Source organism: Carassius gibelio, chromosome A15 (genome assembly GCF_023724105.1).
Source record: "Carassius gibelio isolate Cgi1373 ecotype wild population from Czech Republic chromosome A15, carGib1.2-hapl.c, whole genome shotgun sequence".
NCBI classification, from domain to species: domain Eukaryota; kingdom Metazoa; phylum Chordata; class Actinopteri; order Cypriniformes; family Cyprinidae; genus Carassius; species Carassius gibelio.
In genome coordinates, this window is record NC_068385.1 from 2,643,052 (window position 1) to 2,664,441 (window position 21,390).

Sequence of the window (21,390 nt, forward strand, 5' to 3'; positions counted from 1 at the left end):
TTATATTATTACGAATATACTGCGCTAGTGGTTCTATGGAAAGATTAAAGGGGACAGAGGACAGCCCTGTCTTGTACCACGGTTTATAGTAAACAAACTGAAATGACACCTCCTATACAGACTCTAGCAGAAGGGTTTGCGTACAGCACCTGAATCATTTTAATAAACTTAGGACCAAACTTAAATTCTTTAAGAACACGCCATAAGTACTGCCACTCAAGCCTATCAAAGGCCTTCTCTGCATCTAGAAAGAAAAGGCCACAAGAAGAGGGGATTTTCTGCGCTTCACCTAAAATGTGAATTAGTCACCTAATGTTGTCTGCAGCCAAACGGCCCTTCATAAATCCTGTTTGGTCAGGATGTATTAAATCTGGCAATACTGACTCTAGTCTGTGGGCTAATGCATCGGAATAAATTTTGAGGTCGGCATTAATAAGTGATATTGGTCAGTAGCTTGCACAGTCAGAAGGGTCTTTGTCCAGTTTGGGGATAACTGAAATAAGAGCAGTCTTAAGGTCATTGTGGAAATGCCCTTGTTCAATAGCAAAGTTTATAGAATCCAGCCAAAAAGGACCTAAAGTCTCCCACAAAACTGAATAAAGCTCAACCGGCAAACCATCTAGGCCTGGGGATTGCCCTCTCTTCATACTTTTTAGCGCTAGTTGTAATTCCTCCAGTGAGATAGGCAAGTCAAGATGTTCTGCATCCTCTATGGAAAGAGTAGGAAGATTCAGGTTGTTAAAGAAATTTGTATAATCATTCTCAGAGGACTGACAGTCGCTAGAGTACAGTTTTGCAAAAAAGGATGCGAATGATTCGTTTATATCTAGAGTAGTTGTCACCATTTCTCCTTGATCTTTTTTGATGCACGCTATTGTTCGGCTCTTCTCCTGACGTTTCAGTGTTAGGATAAGAAGATGACTTGGACGGCTACCTTGTGAATAATATTTGTGCTTAGTAATATGGATTAAATACTCTACTCTATGTCGTAACAGATTGTTTAGTTCAGCTTGATGTGTCTTCAATTGAGATTCCATGTCTTTATTATAATTCCTTTTAAGTTGGCCTTCTATTCATTCGCATTTTTGTTCTAAATCTGAAATCTGACGTAGTTTATTATGTTTGTTGTGAGATGAGAATCTGATTGCATTGTTCCTGAGGAATCCCTTTATGGAGGCCCATAAGAACATTGGGTTCTCTACACTGCCCTTATTGATGTCTATGAATTTGTTAAGTTCAAGTTTTAGTTGATTAAGGAAGCTTTCATTCTGTAGTAATGAGGAATTAAACCTCCACCTAGAAGACTTATAGTTTCTGATATCTCCAAAACTAAGTGTTGCTTCAATAGGGTTATGATATGAGATATGCCTAGAAAGAAGATTTATTGAGGAAGATGCAGAAACCAATTCACTAGCGATAAGTAGGTAGTCTATCCTAGAAAAAGACTTATGGCTTGGAGAGTAGAATGTGTAATCTCTTGATGAAGGATTATGTAGTCTCCAAAGGTCCACCAAATTAAGGTCCATTTGCTAAATTACTTAAAGCCTTAGAAGAAGTTATCTGAATGTGAGTAGAGACATCAGCAGACCTGTCTAGGGTATTGTCAAAAACTGTATTCATGTCTGCACCAATAACCAGGTGGTACTCATCTAAAGTTAACAATTCTTTTGTAATGTTATGAAAAAATGCATAGTCAAAGATGGCTGGGGCATAAATACTAATAAAGGCTACTTTCCTTCCTTCAATGGAGGTACAACAGAATGCTAGCCTTCCTGAAGCATCTGAGCTTACTTTAATTATGTTTATAGTCAGATTACGTCTCATTAACACAGCTACCCCCTTGGCGCTACTGCCATCTGATGAGGCAGCTACCATTTTATATCTCCTGTTTTGTAGTCTTAGAGTATCATTAGGTTTAAGGTGAGTTTCTTGTAATAATGCTCATATATAATCACACACACAAACAAACGTAAAGAAGAATATAATTCATTTATTTGTACATAATTTATACATACATATTATGTACAATAACAATTAAATCCGTTCGGCCACCGTGTTCAATGGAGAAGTCTGATCTAGAAAATTTGCAGGCAGCATATCCCTTCCCCTTCGAGCTGTCCTGGGTGAAAGTGAATTCTTTTTTCCATTCAGTTAGGAGTTTGCAGGCATATTTTCTTTTTATTCGCCATGTCTCTTCTTTCTTCCTTTCCCCCTTCTTCGTCTGCTTCTTTTTCCGTTCTGAATTTGCCGCGCTTGACTTCGAGGTGAGTCTCGAACAACTTCTTTAGGGGCCGTTCACAAATCGCGCCTAAAAACGCGTGGAAAACGCTAGGCGCGCCGCTTTCTCTTTCTTTTCCAAAGCGCCCAGGCAGTTGCGCCCCTGAGGCGTCTGCCTTTGCTAAGCAACTATGACGTGCTCTCTCGCGGAAATTTCAGCAAAGGATAAATGAATTTGCAGCACTAAAAATCAGTTGCAGTAGCTCTGCTACTAAATTTATGTCAAAATGGCAATCCATACAACTATGTTCAGCTGTTCCTTCATCTTGGCTGAGTTTTCAACGTTGTTACGGGAAAGGATGAAGCTGATTGGTTAGTTCTTGTCACATGACCAGCGGTGCGCTTGCGGCATTCTGAAAAGTTGAAATGTTTGTAACTCGATGCGGTGTGGACGAGCCTGGAAAAAACGGATGTGTCGCTTCCATTATGAGCACCCATACCGCGCGCCTACATAGGAAATAATGAACTTGAGCGCGCAAAAGACGATATTGTTGTCCGGGTGGAAATCGGGAGAAATTCGGGAGAAAGGTCGGCCCGGGAGATTTCCGGGAGGAGCTTTGAAATTCGGGAGTCTCCCGGAAAAATCGGGAGGGTTGGCATGTATGCATTTTTAGGAATAACCTTGGTTCAAAAAAAAAAAAAATTTACAAAACGGAAGATAACCACGCTATTAGGTAAACTGCTTTTACATTACATCTAGTCCACAGGCTACTATTTAGCGACCCCCAGGTGGGATGAGAAAACGCTGCATAGCCTACTGAAGAAAAAAAAAACTTTAACGTGCATAATAGCGTCATCATAAATCAAATAGAAAAAGTTTTATCTCAAGCACCATATGCCTACGCATGTTGTCCTGTTAGTAGTCATACCATGTCTGTGAAGTGCAAGGATTCTCTAGCAGTTGGCCTGGCATTATTCCCATTCGGTTGAGTTGAAGTGGCGTCTTGTCCCACGAAGAACATTTCAGCCTCCTCTGCTGAATCGAATGATAATTTATCCCCCTTGTACGTGAGTTTCAGGATGGCTGGGTAGATCAAAAACGAGTCGATGCCTTTCTGTCGCAATTGGGCTCGGATCGTTTTTGTACTTGTTTCTTCTCTGCACTGTCTCGGCGCTGCAGTCAGCGTAGAATTCAAGCTGAGTATTGTCTGAAAGTTTAGGTTTAGTATTACGATCTTCCTGCAGTATGGCTTGACGATCGCGGTAATGGAGCACTCTGAAGATCATTGTACGCGGTCTGGAGAGGTTAGCAGAGAAGATTCGGTGGGCTCTGTCAATTTCTATGGATTTTCCGGCCAGTATCGGGATCCACTGAGGTAGCATTTTACAAAGAAATCCGACTGGATCGTCTCCTTCTGCACCTGTTGGTAGGTTTATTAATCTCACATTGTTCCTTCTTGACCTATCTTCCATCTCGGTGACTTTCCTTCTGAGGGTGTCCAGCTCTGTGAGACAGTGGTTGGTATCTTTTGTAGTCTGGCGAAGCACTCCTTGCATTGTGTCGACTTTAGCGGACACCTTTTCCATATTTTTGGCGTGTGTGTTGATGTCGCTATTCAATGATCTCAATAGCGTCCCGTTTTCAGCTATTTGACTTTCCACCATAGTTAGTGCTTTAGTCAAAGTCTCACTCAGCATTTCGGTTACAAGGTCCCGTAGTGTCTCCCTTTCCGCCTCTACCGTCTGCTTGATTATCAAGATTTCCTCAGGGAGTAAACTAGCTAGCGAGGTTCCTGAGCTAAAGCTAGCTTTGAATCGCTTGCTCGCGTCTTGTTTCGCAGGTGAACTTGCACTTTTCTTTGACGCAATTTCACGATATTAGTTTCAAAACTGTCCAATATATTATATGAATGACCTTATTGCAGGAAACAAGCAGTTAAGCCACCAGTCAAAGGGCTTTTGGCAGGAGCTCAGTGTAAAGCGACCATCTCGCTGCGCGTCTCACCGGAAGTCCACATATTTGGATATTAAAAGCATATTAGTATGTTATTTGTAAGCCAGGTTAAAGAGATGGGTCTTTAATCTAGATTTAAACTGCGAGAGTGTGTCTGCCTCCCGAACAATGTTAGGTAGGTAATTCCAGAGTTTAAACGCCAAATAGGAAAAGGATCTGCCGCCCGCAGACAGCGGACATGGAGGATTATAGTGTAACAGGAGCTCATTCAAATATTGAGGTGCTAAACCATTCAGGGCTTTATAAGTAATAAGCAATATTTTAAAATCTATACAATTTTTGATAGGGAGCCAGTGCAGTGTTGACAGGACTGTGCTAATATGTTCATACTTCCTGGTTCTAGTAAGAACTCTTGCTGCTGCATTTTGGACTTGCTGTAGTTTGTGTGCAGAACAAGCACCCAATAAAGCATTACAATAATCTAACCTTGAGGTCATAAATGCATGGATTAACATTTCTGCATTTGACGTTGAGAGCATAGGCCGTAATTTAGATATATTTTTGAGATGGAAAAATGCAGTTATATAAATGCTAGAAACGTGGCTTTCTAAGGAAAGATTGCTATCAAATAGCACACCTAGGTTCCTTACTGATGACGATGAACTGACAGAGCAGCCATCAAGTCTTAGACAGTTTTCTATGTTAATACATGCAGAGTTTTTAGGTCATTAACACCTCGGTTTTTTCAGAATTTAGCAGTAAGAAATTACTTGTCATCAAGTTTTTATATCGTATATGCATTCCATTAGTTTTTCAAATTGTTGTGTTTCACCGGGCCGCGAAGAAATATAGAGTTGAGTATCATCAGCATAACAGTGAAAGCTAACAACATGTTTCCTGATGATATCTCCCAAGGGGCACTGAGCCTTGAGGTACTCCATACTGCACTTGTGATCGATAGGATGCCTCTTCATTCACTGCTACAAATTGATGGTGGTCATATAAGTATGATTTCAACCATGCTAATGCACTTCCATTAATGCCAACTAAGGGTTCAAGTCTATGCAAAAGATGTTGTTTTGTGATCAATAGTGTCAAACGCAGCACTCAGATCCAATAGAAGAAGCTTAGATGGTATAGGGTGTTACAATTATATCTCTAAAAGTATAGTTTATCAAATAATTACTGCTGTGATGTTGGGAAATGTCAACAGTTATTGAGGCTATATCTTTCGTTAATTTAGCCACTGTATTGAATAAATACCTGGGATTATGTTTGTTTTTTCTCTAAAAGAGAAGAAAAGTAATCAGATCTAGCAGTTTTTAATGCTTTTCTGTAGGATAGGTTACCCCCCCCCCCCCCAAGCAATACGAAATACCTCTAGTTTTGTTTTCCTCCAGCTGCACTCCATTTTTCAGGCTGCTCTCTTTAGGGTGCGAGTATGCTCCTTATACCATGGTGTCAGACTGGTTTCCTTAACCTTCCTTAAACGTAAAGGAGCAACTGTATTTAAAATGCTAGAAAAGAGAGAGACCATAGTTTTTGTTACATCATCAAGTTGTTCTGAGGTTTTGGATATGCTAAGGAATTCAGATACATCAGGAAGATAGCTTACAAAGCAATATTTTGTGGTAGAAGTGATGGTTCTACCCTACTTGTAACAAGAAGTAGAATTTACAATTTTGGCTATATGAAGTTTGCACAAAACTAAATAATGATTTGAGATATCATCACTTGGCTCCATAATTTCAACACTATCAACATCAATTCCATGTGACAGTATTAAATCTAGAGTATGGTTTCGACAATGAGTAGGTCCTGAAACGTATTGTCTAACCCCAATAGAGTTCAGAATGTCTATAAATGCTGATCCCAATGCATCTATTTCATTATCAACAGTTTTCCAACTATTAAAACTTTATCTTCAGCCAGAACTAACTTGGATGTAAAATCACCAAACTCTTTAATAAAATCTGTGGGCCTGTATACAGTAGCCAGTACAAACATCACAGGGGATTTATCATTTACATTTGTTTCTCTGGATAATGTTATATGAAGCACCATTACTTCAAACAAGTTATCCTTGAAGACACGGTCTCTAGAGTGTTATATAAAGGCGAAAAGTCTCTATGTGCTGAGAATTAACTGACCTCTGTGACATGAGGCAAGTAGCAGAAGCTTGGTTTAGCCAGTCTGCCTGCTTCCTGACCTGGGCTCCAGTTACTCAAGTATAAACTCTAAGAGTATTTGCCATATTTCTAGAGAAAAGAGTGGCGCCACCCCAGGAGGGATGAAGACCATCTCTTTACAACAGGTCAGGTCTGCCCCAAAAGCTCATCCAATTTTCTGTGAAACAAATCAATAAATTCTTGCACTGCTGGTTGGTTAGATGCTAACTGCATTTCTAGAGCTATAGTCAAGTCCAGCTTTGTCGAGTCCAAGTCAAGTCCAATTGTTAGGAATTGTTGAAAAATAGTGCACACCTGTGGTCTAATGGGCTATTGTCAATTATACCTAATGCATCATTATTCTCTTAAAGGTCCCGTTTTATGCACTTTTTTGAAGCTTTGATTGTGTTTTCAGTGTGCAATATAACATATGTTCATGTTTCGCGTTTAAAAAAACTACCTTGTTCTATAAAGTCCCTACGTAACGAGTTCTGATTTGGCCAGCGGTTCCTGTGTTGTGATTCGACAGCAGCTTACAGCACGCTGCCCTCCTGCAAACGCGAATGGACTAGTTTTGGAGTAGTTTTGAGAAGCAAGTAGGCAGGAGTATGTGCAGGAGATGTATTTATAGTCACAGGAGCATTTTTACTGATGAGATGCGCATGAAAATCGCATTCGTTTTTTTGCACAGCCCTAACATCTAGTTAACAAACCTAAACAGCGTTGCCCTTTGTGTAATGAGATACAGAAACTGTTAAACGCACCAACTTAAATAATAAAATACACTTACCGGTTGTGGTCCATAAACAACACCTTCGCCAGACAAAGAGGGAACTGCTCCATCTTTCAAGAATAATCTTTGTGCAAATCCGGCATTAAACTGATTGAGATTGAGAAAGTTGTCCTCAGCAGGCTGTCCTCAGCAAAATTTGCTGCACATAGTTTTACATGTGGATTATAATTTTCAGGAACCAAGTTAAACATAAATTGTAACCATTAATCTCTGAGTACAGCGTCCCTGGGAAGCCCAAACAAAGATGATTGGACTCAGAGATGAAAATAACAGCGTTTCAACGACATGGTGACAAACACAAACGCAGCTCTTCCTCTTCTCCGTCGGAGCGCAACAAGGCCACTCCCCCTTTTTGTGAATTCATGTGGGTGGAGGTTAGTCAAAAAACTGTTTTATTGACGTCATTACTGCAGGAACTAGAGGGCTGTAGTCCAAACGGGTCGTTTTTTGTAGGCAAATTCTGTTGCTGCGGTAGGTAACTTTTGACGCTCTAGTGGTTAATAAACAGAACTGCTTGCGCCTGGCGGAAGAACATCGTAGCCGGAACTACTTCTCTCTGTTTATGTCTATGAAGAATCACAAAGGTACTGGGTTACTCCGCCACGGTACCCCCGAAGCAATCTAAAATAGTCAGAATATAAACACTTATTATAGGTGCACCCTAGAGATTCAGGACAAGCTAAAAACACGGTTTGGAAAATGGATTCATGGTGTACTCGCTTATTATATACATTTTTCTACATTTTGAACACAAACAAAGTTACAGACCGCAGCTCTGATTGGTTGTTTCTTACCGGGAGCGGATGACTTTCTGCAAATTGCAATAGGACCACTGGGAGGAGCCATAGGAGCTTGATTTTTTCACAGATTATCTGTCTCATATTCTACTGTCAGGACATAATGACAGGTTTAACAAATATGTAAAAAATATATTTTTACAAAAATTACCTTCTGCAGCTTTAAATCAAATATCTCGCTTGGCATTGAACTTTGAGCTTTAGACTTTTACAGATATTATTTATACTCTAACAACAACATTACACACTAACTAAAGTTTTAAACATGGAATCACGAAGAAGGGGACCTTTAAAGATTCTGAATTCTATGTTTAAATGTTGACAGCAGCTATGCCATGTCATTTATGTGTGTTACACATTCTGCTTGCTGCCAACTACACACACAAATATGGAATGCCAAAGCTCCCAAAATAATAATAAAATGCATAAATCAAAATATATATGAAATACAATAAATTAATTAATATACTAAGTTATTATACTTAAATTATAAAAAAATATATATATATATAATAATAAAATGAGTATAGCTGTCAACATACCTGGAACTACTTAATAGTTTTATGTAAAATAATTGCTCACCTTAACATTCATCAACCAATCAGAATCACACATTTAAAGGGGTCATATGATGCAATTTGAAATTTTTCTTGAAAGTCTTTGGAGTGTTACAAGCTCTGTAAAGTTGCAAAAACTAAAGTCTCAAATCCACAGAAAAATTCTTAATAAAAGATAAGACTCATCCACACTAAATTGGCTCATTCTAACATGCCCCCACATATCTACATCATGATGTGGGAAGATTTGCATTACACCATACAGTGTTTCGATGAGAAAGTGAAACTTTGTTTGGCCTTCCAAAAGAGGACACGACTAGAAATCATGTTAATATCACGTTTAGAATGGGATTTATGTTTATATCTTGTTGCTCTATGACAGGGAATCACAATATGTTAAAGTGCGTAACATTTCCGTCACACACTTGAGGTATTCGTCCAATCACAACGCACTGGATAGCTGGCCAATCAGAGCACACCTCACTTTTCAGACCAATGAACCTAAGAAGGATGAGAATACAGGGAATAGAGGAGAAACAATAATGTACATTAAACATATTAAATAGCAGCACAAAAGTTTGTGGGTTCAATTCCCAGGGAACATACTGGTTAAAAAAAAAAAATGTGCAGCCTGAATGCACTGTAAGTCGCTTGGGGTACAGGCGTCTGCTAAATGCATAAATGTAAATGTACAGTATGTGGAAAATAATATTTTTGAACCTTAAACCACATAAACACATTTCATTACACCAAATAATGTTGATTTTAGCAGCATCAAATGCCCCCTTTAAAGTGAAGTGTAATATATTATACATATTATGCTATTTAGTATCCCAATCATGATTTTATTGGTTTAGTTTTAGTAATATAATCTAAAGCATGATTCCCACAAAGAAGGAACTTTTGAATAATCATGTATTGTGTATTTATAGGTTGTATGGACTTATATTGGTAATGGAAGGAAGAAACAACCTCAACCAAGCATTTTGTCTCAGCACTTTGCAGGACTCTCTAACTCTCCAAACTCCACTTCTCCTTCAGGATTCAGTTCAGAAGAGTCAGTTATAAGCTCATTTTACTCTGAATTTGGAATCCTTTTAGATGACTACTCCAGGTTACAGCAGGCTGTTTACTGGGACGGGCCTGACAGATCAATCACAAATGTGTCCATGAGTACTAGTCCAGCTCACACCACATTCATCATAGAGAACCTGAAAGAGAGCTACCAAACTGGTGAGGAACTTTTTGTTACGGTGCACGCAAGAGACTTTGATGGTAAATCCAAGATTTATGGAGGTGACTTTTTTCAAGCCAAGCTGTTCTGGTCTAAAACTAAGGTCAGTGATTGTAAACATTACTTGCCTGTTGTTTTTACTGTGAACTCTTCACCTGGGTCAGACAGAGAGAGTTGTACTGAAATGTTCCTCTGTCACAGGCAAGTGTGTTTGGGGAGGTGGTGGACCTGTACAATGGCTCCTACTCTGCGCGTTTCCTCCTGCCATGGGCCGGTGAAGCCCAGGTGGCTGTGCGTCTAATTCACTCCAGTGAAGCTGTGCAGGTCCTGAAGCATCACAGAGATACTGACTCTGACAGGGTGTACTTTAATGGATATTACGAGGGACCAGGACCAAATAAGACCAGGCTGAGTGAAACAGTGATGTGTAATGTTAAGTGGGACAAGAATGGACTTGAGCATATGGGAACTGAAAATTGTTGCTGTGATTACAAAGATCCCCATACCAAAGAAATATGGCGCTGCCAGAGACCCAAATCCCTGCCATGCAGTGCTCTTGTGTACCACTCTATGGGAGGTTATAGAAATCGTCTGACTGATAAAGAGAAGGAGCTTATGTGAGATTAAATGATTCTTGATTGACTTTATCCTTGATTTATTTAATGCATTGGTGGAATGCAGTATGACAGACAAATGTTCTCTTTGACAGGAAGCAAACTAATAAAGATATCAATGGAGATAAGAGCATCATCAAAATTTTTCAGTCCCATGGAAATGAAACTGCTGGTATGTTGATCAATAGTTTAACCAAGAGGAATAGTCCATCACAGACATGCTGGGAAATGGGTTGCACATTAAAAGACCAGCTTAGGCTGATTTTGGCTTCTCATACCTTCTTAAAGACATTACATTTTCTATTATTTCTCAACTTCCAGATGTAGCAGAGAAATGTCATCCTGGTTTACACACTCCAGTTCCAGCTGGCTTCTACCTGAATGATGTGTGGACATCTTTTGTCTGTAGCACCCGCCATTTTACAACCCAAGCGACAACAGAGTGCCTGAAAGACAAACACATTTACATGATGGGAGACTCTACTATGAGACAGTGGTTTGAGTTCTTTGTGAAAGTAGTACCAAGTGAGATTTTATTCATTGGTTAATTATATTATATATATAGTGTGTACAGTAATTTTGGGATCATATTTAATGGTGTCACTCACTGGTTTTCAGCACTGAAGCAGATAAACCTGCATGTCCAGTATCAGTCAGGGCCACTTCTAGCAGTTGATTTGGAGAACAAAATTGACTTGCACTGGAGGGCTCACGGCATTCCTTTGCGCTGTCGAAAATCGTATGTTGCTAATCTGCACTACATCAGTAATGAGATCGATGACCTGGCTGGAGGACCCCACACAGTCATTATGTTCAATCTGGGGCCCCATTTCACCACGTACCCTCTGGATTACTACACCTATAGAGTGTTGACGATCCGCAAAGCTGTTCTAGCATTGTTACATCGGGCGCCTGACACTACGGTTATAATCAAGACTGTCAACACTGGCTATAAGGTAAGGTTATAGAATATCATGTCTTCAAATAAAAGGAGGCCAAACTGTGATGGCACGTTCAGAGTTGATGTTGTGTTTCTTTATAATAGGACATTTTCGGGAGTGATTGGTATTCTTTACAGTTGGACAGAATCCTCCGTTGGGCTTTTCAGAATGTTGATGTTTATATTCTGGATGTATGGCAAATGACGGCCTGTCACTACAGCAAAGAGAACATTCATCCAGGCCCTGTCATCATCAAAAATGAGATAGACATTTTACTTTCTTTTATTTGCCCTAAATGAATTGAATTGATCCTGCCAAGTGTATATTCAGTTTTGTTTATAGCAATTAAAAACAATTCTTTGATTCTGCACTCCAATAATTTTTAAACATGAAAGTCATTTATTTAAACAGGCGTGTGCAAGTTTACAACAAGTCACCTAGGATAACTAATACTGACACATTGGAGATAACTGGAGTTGGGATTCCAGCTTCTAAATGCATTTGTCGCAATATGTGTCTGTCTGTAATATAGTATATAATATATTATGGTCATAGCTGAATAACAAATTTGGGTTATCACAAACAAATAATGTGGAGGATAATTTGCTTAACTTTATCTGCATAAGTAGGCTATCTTAATTAAATTAGCTTAAAATGAAATAAAAAAGCAATATCATGGCCAAATAGAGGTTGATTCAATAAGAATGCACAGAAAATAGCTCAGATCCACAAAAACAAATGAGGCACAATTTTTTTTAAAATCATATTTCTAATACTCTGTTAAAATAGATCTGTGGATTAGGTCTTGGAGCATAAATGCAAACTAAATTATTACAAGTAATATGATTCTTTGTTCCTCGTTTTATCTTTATCTCACACATTACCTTTTTAGTTTACTTTTTAGTGTAAATATTTAAAGGGATGCATACTGAACAGACAAAACATTTTGTGCAACACCACTCTAAAGTCATAATTACAGGAAACTCTGAATGTTATGCACCGATTGGGAGTCTACTGATCTCCCCATGTTGGGGGAGTGGAGGAAATTGTGGGATGCTACGTCTGCATTTAGAGTAAATGTGTTTAAATGAATTATTAATTTTTTATTTGCAATAAAACTATCCAGGTCACATGTACAAAATATGATATCATTGTACAATTATGATAGAATGTATAATGATTCAGTTCTTAGTTTCATCATTTAGCTGTCAAGTAATAGTCAAGTCACCTTTATTTATATAGCGCTTTAAACAAAAATACATTGCGTCAAAGCAACTGAACAACATTAATTAGGAAAACAGTGTGTCAATAATGCAAAATGACAGTCAAAGGCAGTTTATTCCACATTTATAGCATATACATCCCAAATTATTAAATATTTCATACAGCTATTTTTTAACCTTAATATGTGTAGCAGCCTTAAAGAAAGTACTGTTAACAAATAATTTAACTTCTTAACTTTTGATTCATTGAGCATAAAAATGTCACATCCTGCACATATCTGCGTTAAGCACACAGGAAACTGGTAAAGCACGTCAGGTTGGAATTTTGTTTTCAGTTCCACTCTGAATACACACAAGACGGGGAGATTTTCTCTCTTTTGTTTGTCAAATGGGAGTAAAACCTGTCAGTCACATTCCTGCACGCATGTTAATGTAAACTTCCAGCCAGACATATATCATGTGCATGCCTTTTTTTTTTTTTTTTTACACAGAATTACATAGCTATGGGCATAATATATGAGATTTATGAATCTGAGATTAAAGAGTAACTAAACCCTAAACCAACTTTTTTTCTGCACACATGTTAATGTAAACTTCCAGCCAGACATATATCATGTGCATGCCTTTCTTTTTCTTTTCTTTATTTTTTTTTTACACAGAATTATATAGCTATGGGCATAATATATGAGATTTATGAATCTGAGATTAAAGAGTAACTAAACCCTAAACCAACTTTTTTTTTTTAGTTAATGATCTGTAAGAACAGGGCTTTATAAGTGCTGTTCATTGATTCGAGTAACTTTTTTGACATTTGAGTATAAAGTGTTTTAATTCTACAATATATGCTGTAAAAACCATAGACTGTAAAAATCCTGAAGTCGGTTTATAAAAAAAAATGCACCCCCTTCACAGTTGTCATGAAGAGCAAAATGAGCTATTTAGACCAAAATATTTTTTTGCACCAGGCTGTAAACATGATTTTTTTCTGCTGTAAAGTGGGGCATTTTAACATGGAGAGTCTATGGGACTGTCTCCCTTTTGCAGCCAGCCTCAAGCGGCCAGTCGATGAATTGCAGTTTTAGTCACCTCACGGCTTCATGAGAGAGAACGGGCAGGTGATGTAAGCAGTTTCCAGCTCACCACGCCCTTGGTACGAGCTACCACGCCCTTGGCAGTAGTATTTTAGCATAGCATTTATATAATTTTTAGCATAGCATTTATATAATTTTGTGTAGTCTATGTAGTTAATTAGCATTTTTAGTGTAACATTAGTATTGTTAGAAGCATAGTTAGTTAGTAGCATAGCTTTGCATCAGTTAGGATGCCTTCAAGTTAGCGTAGATTTATTTACAGTGGTCAGGATGGTACATAGGTGTAGTGTTGCTGGTTGCAAAAGAACTACTGGACTGCATAGTTTTCCACCAGAGTTGAAAATTAGGCGCCATTGGTAGTATGCACTTAGCTTGGAAGACCGCTAGTAACCGCCTAGAGTTGAAGTGTGCAATCTGCATTTTACGCGGGATTGCTTCTCCAATGCAATGGAGGTGGAAATGGGCTTCTCCACATAGTTCGCGGTGAAAAGCAACGCATTGCTGATCGCGATGCAGTGCGGGAGTTAAGACCGCAGTTTGAGCCAGCGGCTCGAATTGATATGGCTCAGGCCCTGTGTCCACAGACACCTTGTCATCCTCCACTTCAGGTGAAGGTGGAGGAGAAAAGTCCTCTACTTCAAATGAACGGTCTGTTGCAAAGCTACTTGTGTCACTACAATCACTCTCCATTTTAGCAACTCTGACAGCAGCTGTCAATTAATCCGTCACTGCGGGTCTCGGGTTCACGCCCACCAGCCCAGCCCCGCCCTCGGTTTGTCCCCTCTTTCTCCTCTATCTCCTTTTCAAATACTGTCAGTGAGTGGAGTCAGGCTCTGACCAGGGGTTTAGTTACCCTTTAATTTGAATCATTTTATAATCATTCATAATGGTTTCCTGGGTTCTAACGTCACTACACCACTCAAAATCGAGCAAATTAATTCACAAAACAAATGTGTATATTTTCTGTGAAACCAGTCTTATGTAAATCGCTGCTCTGAAATGACAATTTATCACCATCATCCAGTCCCTATGGAATGACAAAAACAAACAAAGTCTCTCAAGACACTTCAAGAAACCTTCTTGCAAAACTACAATACTGTGAAAAGTTATAGGCACTTGTAAAGTACCTGGTGAGGATGAAGTGAGGATGCTTTGAAACATAATGTCATAAATAGATTTTATTTATCATGCGTGTTTCACTGTGAAAGCGAAACTAGGCTACTTTTTATGGCCTTCCAAAAGAGGATGATATTGCTTTGTCATTCCTGGAGCTGATCTGTTCTGGTTTCTCAGGAAATACATCAACTTCACCGCAGATCGTCCATTGCTCGTCTACTTGATGGTGCGTGGTAGATTAAAGGGATAGTTCACCCAAATAGCAAAATTATCTGGCTCGGCTCTCACTATCTGGCTCGGCTCTGTGATCATCTTCAGTTCTCTCTTTACACCAGTTCAGTCAGTGTACTGTTTTGAACTCTCTCTCACAACAGACATGGAAGAGAAAACAGTGCTGAATAAAGTTGTAGTTTTTGCTATTTTTGGACCAAAATTCTAACTGACCCTCTGACATCACATGGACTACTTTGATGATGTTATTCTTACCTTTCTGGACATGGACAGTATACTGTTCACACAGCTTCAGTGGAGGGCTGAGATCTCTCGGACTAAATCTAAGATATCTTAAACTGTGTTCCAAAGATAAACGGAGGTCTTACGGGTTTGGAACAACATGAGGGTAAGTTATTGATGACAATTTTGCTATTTGGGTGAACTATCCCTTTAAGGTGCGAGCATGTTCAAAGCGATGCGGTCTTCTTCTTTAGTAAATCCTCCTTCGGTTGTGATATTTATTCATATTGGTATTCATATTCACTGTCATCTATTTAAGTTTTCACCATTTATTTTGCTATACAGTAATTATGTGTTTTTATTGATTTATATATTTTGGGGTTCAAAGCTGTATACTTTTTCCTTTTTTATGTGGAATGCTGCTAAATGAATGCCTAATTTGGATTATGTTTTGTATAAATGTATTACCGTTAACATTATTCTAAATCAGTTGGATCCTTTTTTTTTTTGAATGACAGAATTTATTCACGTTTTAAATGTTATAAGTGCATGTTATAATTCAATCTGCACCTGCTATTGTATTGGTTTATGAAAATCAACATAAAGTGTGGGATAAAAAAAACTTCATATAATTTCACTGTTATATTATTTAATAATTGCATGACAAAATAAAGAAAAAAAAAATCTGTTTTTGTTGTATATATTCATACATACCACTATGGTGTTTTATATTATTTTACTGTTTCATTCATTAATAATTGTATGTCAATGGAAAATGCTGGCTTTTTCATTATACAGCTGTGGCAGGGGAGGCATGGTTTAACGAGGTCTGCAACGGGAGAGAGGGTGAAGAGATCAGCGGTGGTAAGTGGGTTAAGTGACAAGTGACGCCTGCTTCTCATTTCAGTGATGGGGGCGTGGGGACGCAGTATTTAAGCCTGCCGCTAATTTATTTATGAAAAATAAAGTTCCCACGAGCCTCAGTACGCCGACCCTGGTCTCCTTCCTTCTCTGCCACACGAACATTGTTACAACAGTCATATTGGAAAATTCATTAAAAAAGTAAAAAACAAATCGTTTTTTGCATTTTCCACAAGACTCATTTATAGCCCATGTGTCACAGGTCCGGGCGGGCTGGAACCTTACACCCTGCCCCTATACCCTACACCACCTCGAGGAGCTAGCAGAGTACACCAGAGATAGGACAAACAAGTAGATGGTATAAGTTCGTCTTTATTTAATTAAAAGTATTTTCCTAGATAAAACACTCAAGCTCCTCCTCCCCTAAGGATACCGGCGTTCCACTTCTCCAGTCAGGCTATGCACCACAGGGTGAGTATGTAACTGGAATTACCCCTTGTTGAACAATGCAATGATAAGCATGCAAATATGAGTCCTCCTTTTAGACAGTTCAGAACAAAGAACAACAGCTCACTTCGTTACTAAATCGGCTCTGAGCCAGTCAATGATATACATATAGATAGTGGCTTTTCTCCAAGTAAGGCCAAGAAAACAAGGGTATATTAACTCACTTTGTCAATGGATCGGCTCCCAACCGGACTAGGTTAGGCAGGCAGGGGGAGGCTCTTCTTCCAGCAGCCCAGAACAGCAAAGGAGGGATGACTTCACACTTCCAACAATTGGCTCCAGGCCCGATAATGGTGGGTATGCAAGAACAGCTTCTCTTCCGAACAGGTAAGTAAAAAAAACGGAGAAATAACTCACGTCACTAACAAGACAGCTCCAGGCCGGACAGGTGAGTATGTGTGTATGGCTCCTCTTCCAGGCAAACCAAAACAGGGAAGGAGGGATAGCATCACATCTTCAACAATCGGCTCCAGGCCCAGCAATGGGAAGTATACAGGTATTTCTTCTCTTCCCAACAAATCAGGAGAGCAAAGGAGTAATGACTCGCGTCCTTAACGCGGCAGCTCCAAGCCAGACCAGGCAGGTATACAAGTATGGCTCCTCTTCCAGGCGGACCAGAACAGCGAAGGGGGAATGGCTTCAAGTGTCCAACAATCGGCACCAGGCCAGATAATGGGGAGTATGTAGGTACGACTCCTCTTTCAGACAGGTCAGGAAAGCAGGGGAAGCATTGCTCACAGCTCTATAATACACTCAAACACTGATTAGAGTAGAACATATGAATCTTCACCATAATCACTACAATCCACACACTCACAGTGTATTAAGGCCTTTGCTCGTGGCTCCAACCTGGTTCCTCATCCTTGGAGGTAAGGAGAATTCATAAGCAACCAGAAGTATAGTTGTCATCGGACAGCACTGGATACAAGAGCTAGCTCCTTGTCGTCAACACCTTCCACTCAGAATCAGCACAAAGGTAGACAGCCATAGACAAAACAACGGAGAAGAGGAACAGCTACAGATACACTTGCGTTGAGAGGTTAAAACATCATAATATGGATTAAAAGCAAAACTATCATCCCACGGATGCAGCAAGGTGAGAACAGAATATCCAGCTTCGAGAGAGTTATGGCTCAAAGACAGTGAGAGGAATGAACAACCAGAAGCATGCTGACATTGAGAGTTTAGACCTTTATAGTGTTTAACTTCCAGCCCACGATCATCCAATCACCACATCAATATGGACACAACAAACTTCAAAGAACCATATAGAAGGTAAACTTGGTACTTAACTTGTTCCAAACATACGTACATGTGTGCATCCGTTCTCCTGTCTCTATGCTTCCTTTTTTGTAGAAAAGACTTTACCTCCTATTCACAGCCAGTAGAAAATCTGTTTCTGTCACACTTCCTCTCTCTCTTTCTCTGTCTCTCTCTCTTTCTCTCAAATTCAAATTCAAATGAGCTTTATTGGCATGACTTGCACAGTATAGCCAAAGCATTGTACATTGCATGAATAAGGAATAAACAATTATGTAATACATAAAACAAAAACAGATTTGTAAAATAATTAAGTATATGCTTTCCTTTTTTTCTTCAAACAAGAAAAAGACAAAAAAAATAATAGTTTTTTCCACTGGCTGACAGTCTTAGTTTGTCACAGGCTGATACGTATCTAGTTGCTGTTGTGATCATTTTAGAATTTTCCCCTAAAATGTATTTGGTAATGCCATAAAATTTGGTTCAATTTGTTTGAATCTGTGGAAATATGCAGCTCTTATGTTGTGATAGTAATCACGGTGTAGTAAACGATGTTCCTCAGTCTCCAGCTCTCTCTGAGAACACAGTGAACACAGTCTCTGCCATCTCTGTCTGTGTCATCCTCTCTCTACAGCCAGACGGTGATCGCTCAGTCTGTATTTTGTAAGTGTTTTTCTTAATTTGGGATCTTTTACACCCCTCAGGTATTCTGCTGGTATATAATCTTTCTTCAGGTCTAAATACAGCTCCATCTTCTTCTGTGATTTAGTAGCATCTTTCCAGTAGGTGATGTAATTCTGTTTTTGTAATTGTATAATTTGGTTTGGTCGGATGGTGCTGTGCTGGTCTGGCTGTAGTTTGAGCATCAGCTGTAAGAGAGCGCTCCGCTGCAGGTTCTGCTCATTACACTGCAGGGCTTCAGCCTGGTATGAGTTCGGCTCGCTGCGCTTCAGGTGCAGGTAGAACTTCACAGATCTTTTCTGGATACTGATCAATAAGGGGTATGTCCTAATTCAGCTCTGAACGAGTTGTTTGGCGTTGATCTGTTTACTTTTAGGATATTTTTACAAATTTGTGTACGCAGAATTTCGATTTCTTCTTTTTCCCATTTTGAGAAATCTTGGGTTTTTAGAGGTCCCTGTTCAATACAGATTTTAGGATTTTTAGCCAGGTTTTTAATTGGAATTTCATGTCGAATAGTGTTTTTAATCGTGTAGAAGACTCTCATTGTTTTTGCCTTCAGTTCATTTACAGCCAGATTAAGTTCCCTGTAGAACTCAGTTTTAGTCCCAGATAAGTGTATTCATGGGTGTGTTGGAGGACTTGGTTTCCTGCTCGAAAGATGTATTTATTTTCCCTACATCTGGATCTGTTTTGAAAAATCATTATTTTAGTTTTTTCTAGGTTAATTTTGAGAGCCCACGTTTGACAATGTCTCTATGACGTCAAGGAGCTGCTGTAGTCCCTCTTTTGTTTTTGACAGAATCACTAAATCATCTGCAAAGAGCAAACATTTAACTTCTGATTGCGTCAGGGTTGGGCCGGGGGCAGTCGAATTATTTAAGGCTTTGGCTAATTGGTTGATATATATGTTAAATAGAGTGGGGCTCAATGGGCAACCTTGTCTGACTCCTCGTTGTTGGGAGAAAAATTATGTTCGTTTATATTTTTACAGCACATGTATTGTTTTTATACATGGAGCTTTTCATATCAAATGTTTTCTCTCCAATCCCATTCTCCAGTAGTTTTGGAAAGAGTCCTTCATGCCAGATCGAGTCGAAAGCCTTCTCAAAGTCAATAAAGCAAGCAAAGATTTTGGATTTATTTTGGTATACATGTCGATCAATGATTGTGTGGAGGGTGTAGATGTGGTCCGACCTTCTGTGTTTGGACAGAAATCCAATTTGACTTTGTCCAGGATTTTGTGGGTTTTGAGGAAGATTTGCAATCTCATTAATAATCGAACAGAATATTTTCCCCAGGTTGCTTTTGACACATATGCCTCTGTAATTGTTTGCCTCATATTTGTCTCCTTGTTTAAAGATTGGTGTAATTAAGCCTTGGTTCCAGGTGTCGGGGAAATATCCTACTCTCAAAACAAGGTTGAATAATTTGATTATTGCGGTTTTGAATTGGTCGTTGGTGTATTTTATCATTTCGTTTAATATTCCAATATAGGTTTTAAAACATGTAGTCTATCTGTAAGCTCATTTACTGTGATTGGGAAGTCCAGTGGGTTCTGATTGTCTTTAATCTTTTCTTACAGGATTTCCAATTTGTTTTTTAATTCATTTCGAGCAGGATTTGTTTCAGTTGTTTTGTACAGATTTTCAAAGTGTCCTCCATATGTTCCTGTTTTGAATGGCCAATTCTTCTTTTTGTGGCTGCTGGTCTCCTCTCTGAGTCGACTGCTTCTCCACAGCTCACCGCTCTATTATGTGGGACTCTCTCAGCTTTCTCATCTCTTCCCTCATTACAGACAGCTGATTGCTGTACTCTTCTCCCTGTTTTTTCATTTCTTGAGTTTCTTTCTTAAGCATTTCTATTATTTTCCTGTAATCCGCTTCTTTCTGTGTTGGATCCGTCTCCTTCACTGCTCCATGCATCTCCTCTCTCAGCTGCACCAGCTCCAGCTCCATCTCCCTGAACTTCTCCTTCATGTCATGATGATGCGGTGTAGAAGGGAGATCTCCTCACTGTCGTTTCTGGACTGATGGCTGGACATAAAAGGCTCTTCTGCACACTTTTGTGTATTAGGGCTGATCTTGTTCAGCTGAGCTTTTTCTTTAATATGCAGGAAGTCCTTTTCAAATTGTTTCAGCTTGCCCTGAATCATTACAGTCCCATTTTTATACAGGTTGGCTTTTATCATGACATCTCAATCTGACTCATCCCCTTCCTTGATCTGTAGCTTCCATCCATTACTGATGCCCTTTCTGATGACTGTTGGGTAATGATGTCTGATTGCTGAGTGCCAGGCTTCAGGGTTTTCTTTGTGGAATATGATGTTACTGACCTCTCCATTGCTGTACAGGTCTGAGTACAGGGTTTCTGGACTGTCCTTCAGGAGCTTATCTTTATGTATCTTCTTTAGGATCTCATTGGTAGTTTTAGATGGGTATGTTATAGACATTACATTTATTCATTTAGCAGACGCTTTTATCCAAAGCGACTTACAGATGAAGACAGTGGAAGCAATCAACAACAACAAAAAGAGCAATGATATATAAGTGCTATAACAAGTCTCAGTTAGGTTAACACAGTACACGTAGCATGGGATTTTAAATAATATTATAAATAAAAAGAAAACAGATAAGAGCAAGCTAGTTAGAGGTCTTTGCAAATACACACACACATACATATACATGTGAATATGTACAGTCTCTGACTCTGCGGGACTGTGACAGCTTTTTTTTTTTTTTTTGTCTTGTGGATGGAAGCATGCTACCTGACCCTGTATGCCATACGGCCATATGAATTACTTTTGGGTGGTATGGGGAATTTTGTCAAGGCTTATTTTCTAATGTAACCTATCGCTGGGCTACCTATGATTAGCAATGTGTATTATTTTAAGAGACCATTCAAAGGATGGCACACACATCTA

At 39.1% G+C, this 21,390-nt stretch overlaps 1 protein-coding gene across 1 annotated transcript in view; it reads left to right on the forward strand.

The window, feature by feature from the left end:
- LOC128028940 (NXPE family member 3-like) overlaps nt 1–21,390 on the forward strand; it is a 110,698-nt gene that overhangs the window by 31,214 nt on the left and 58,094 nt on the right. The window contains exon 3 of the mRNA XM_052616317.1: nt 9,419–9,823. Within this exon, the coding sequence (XP_052472277.1) occupies nt 9,419–9,823 (405 nt within the window). The remainder of the gene's footprint in view (nt 1–9,418; nt 9,824–21,390) is intronic.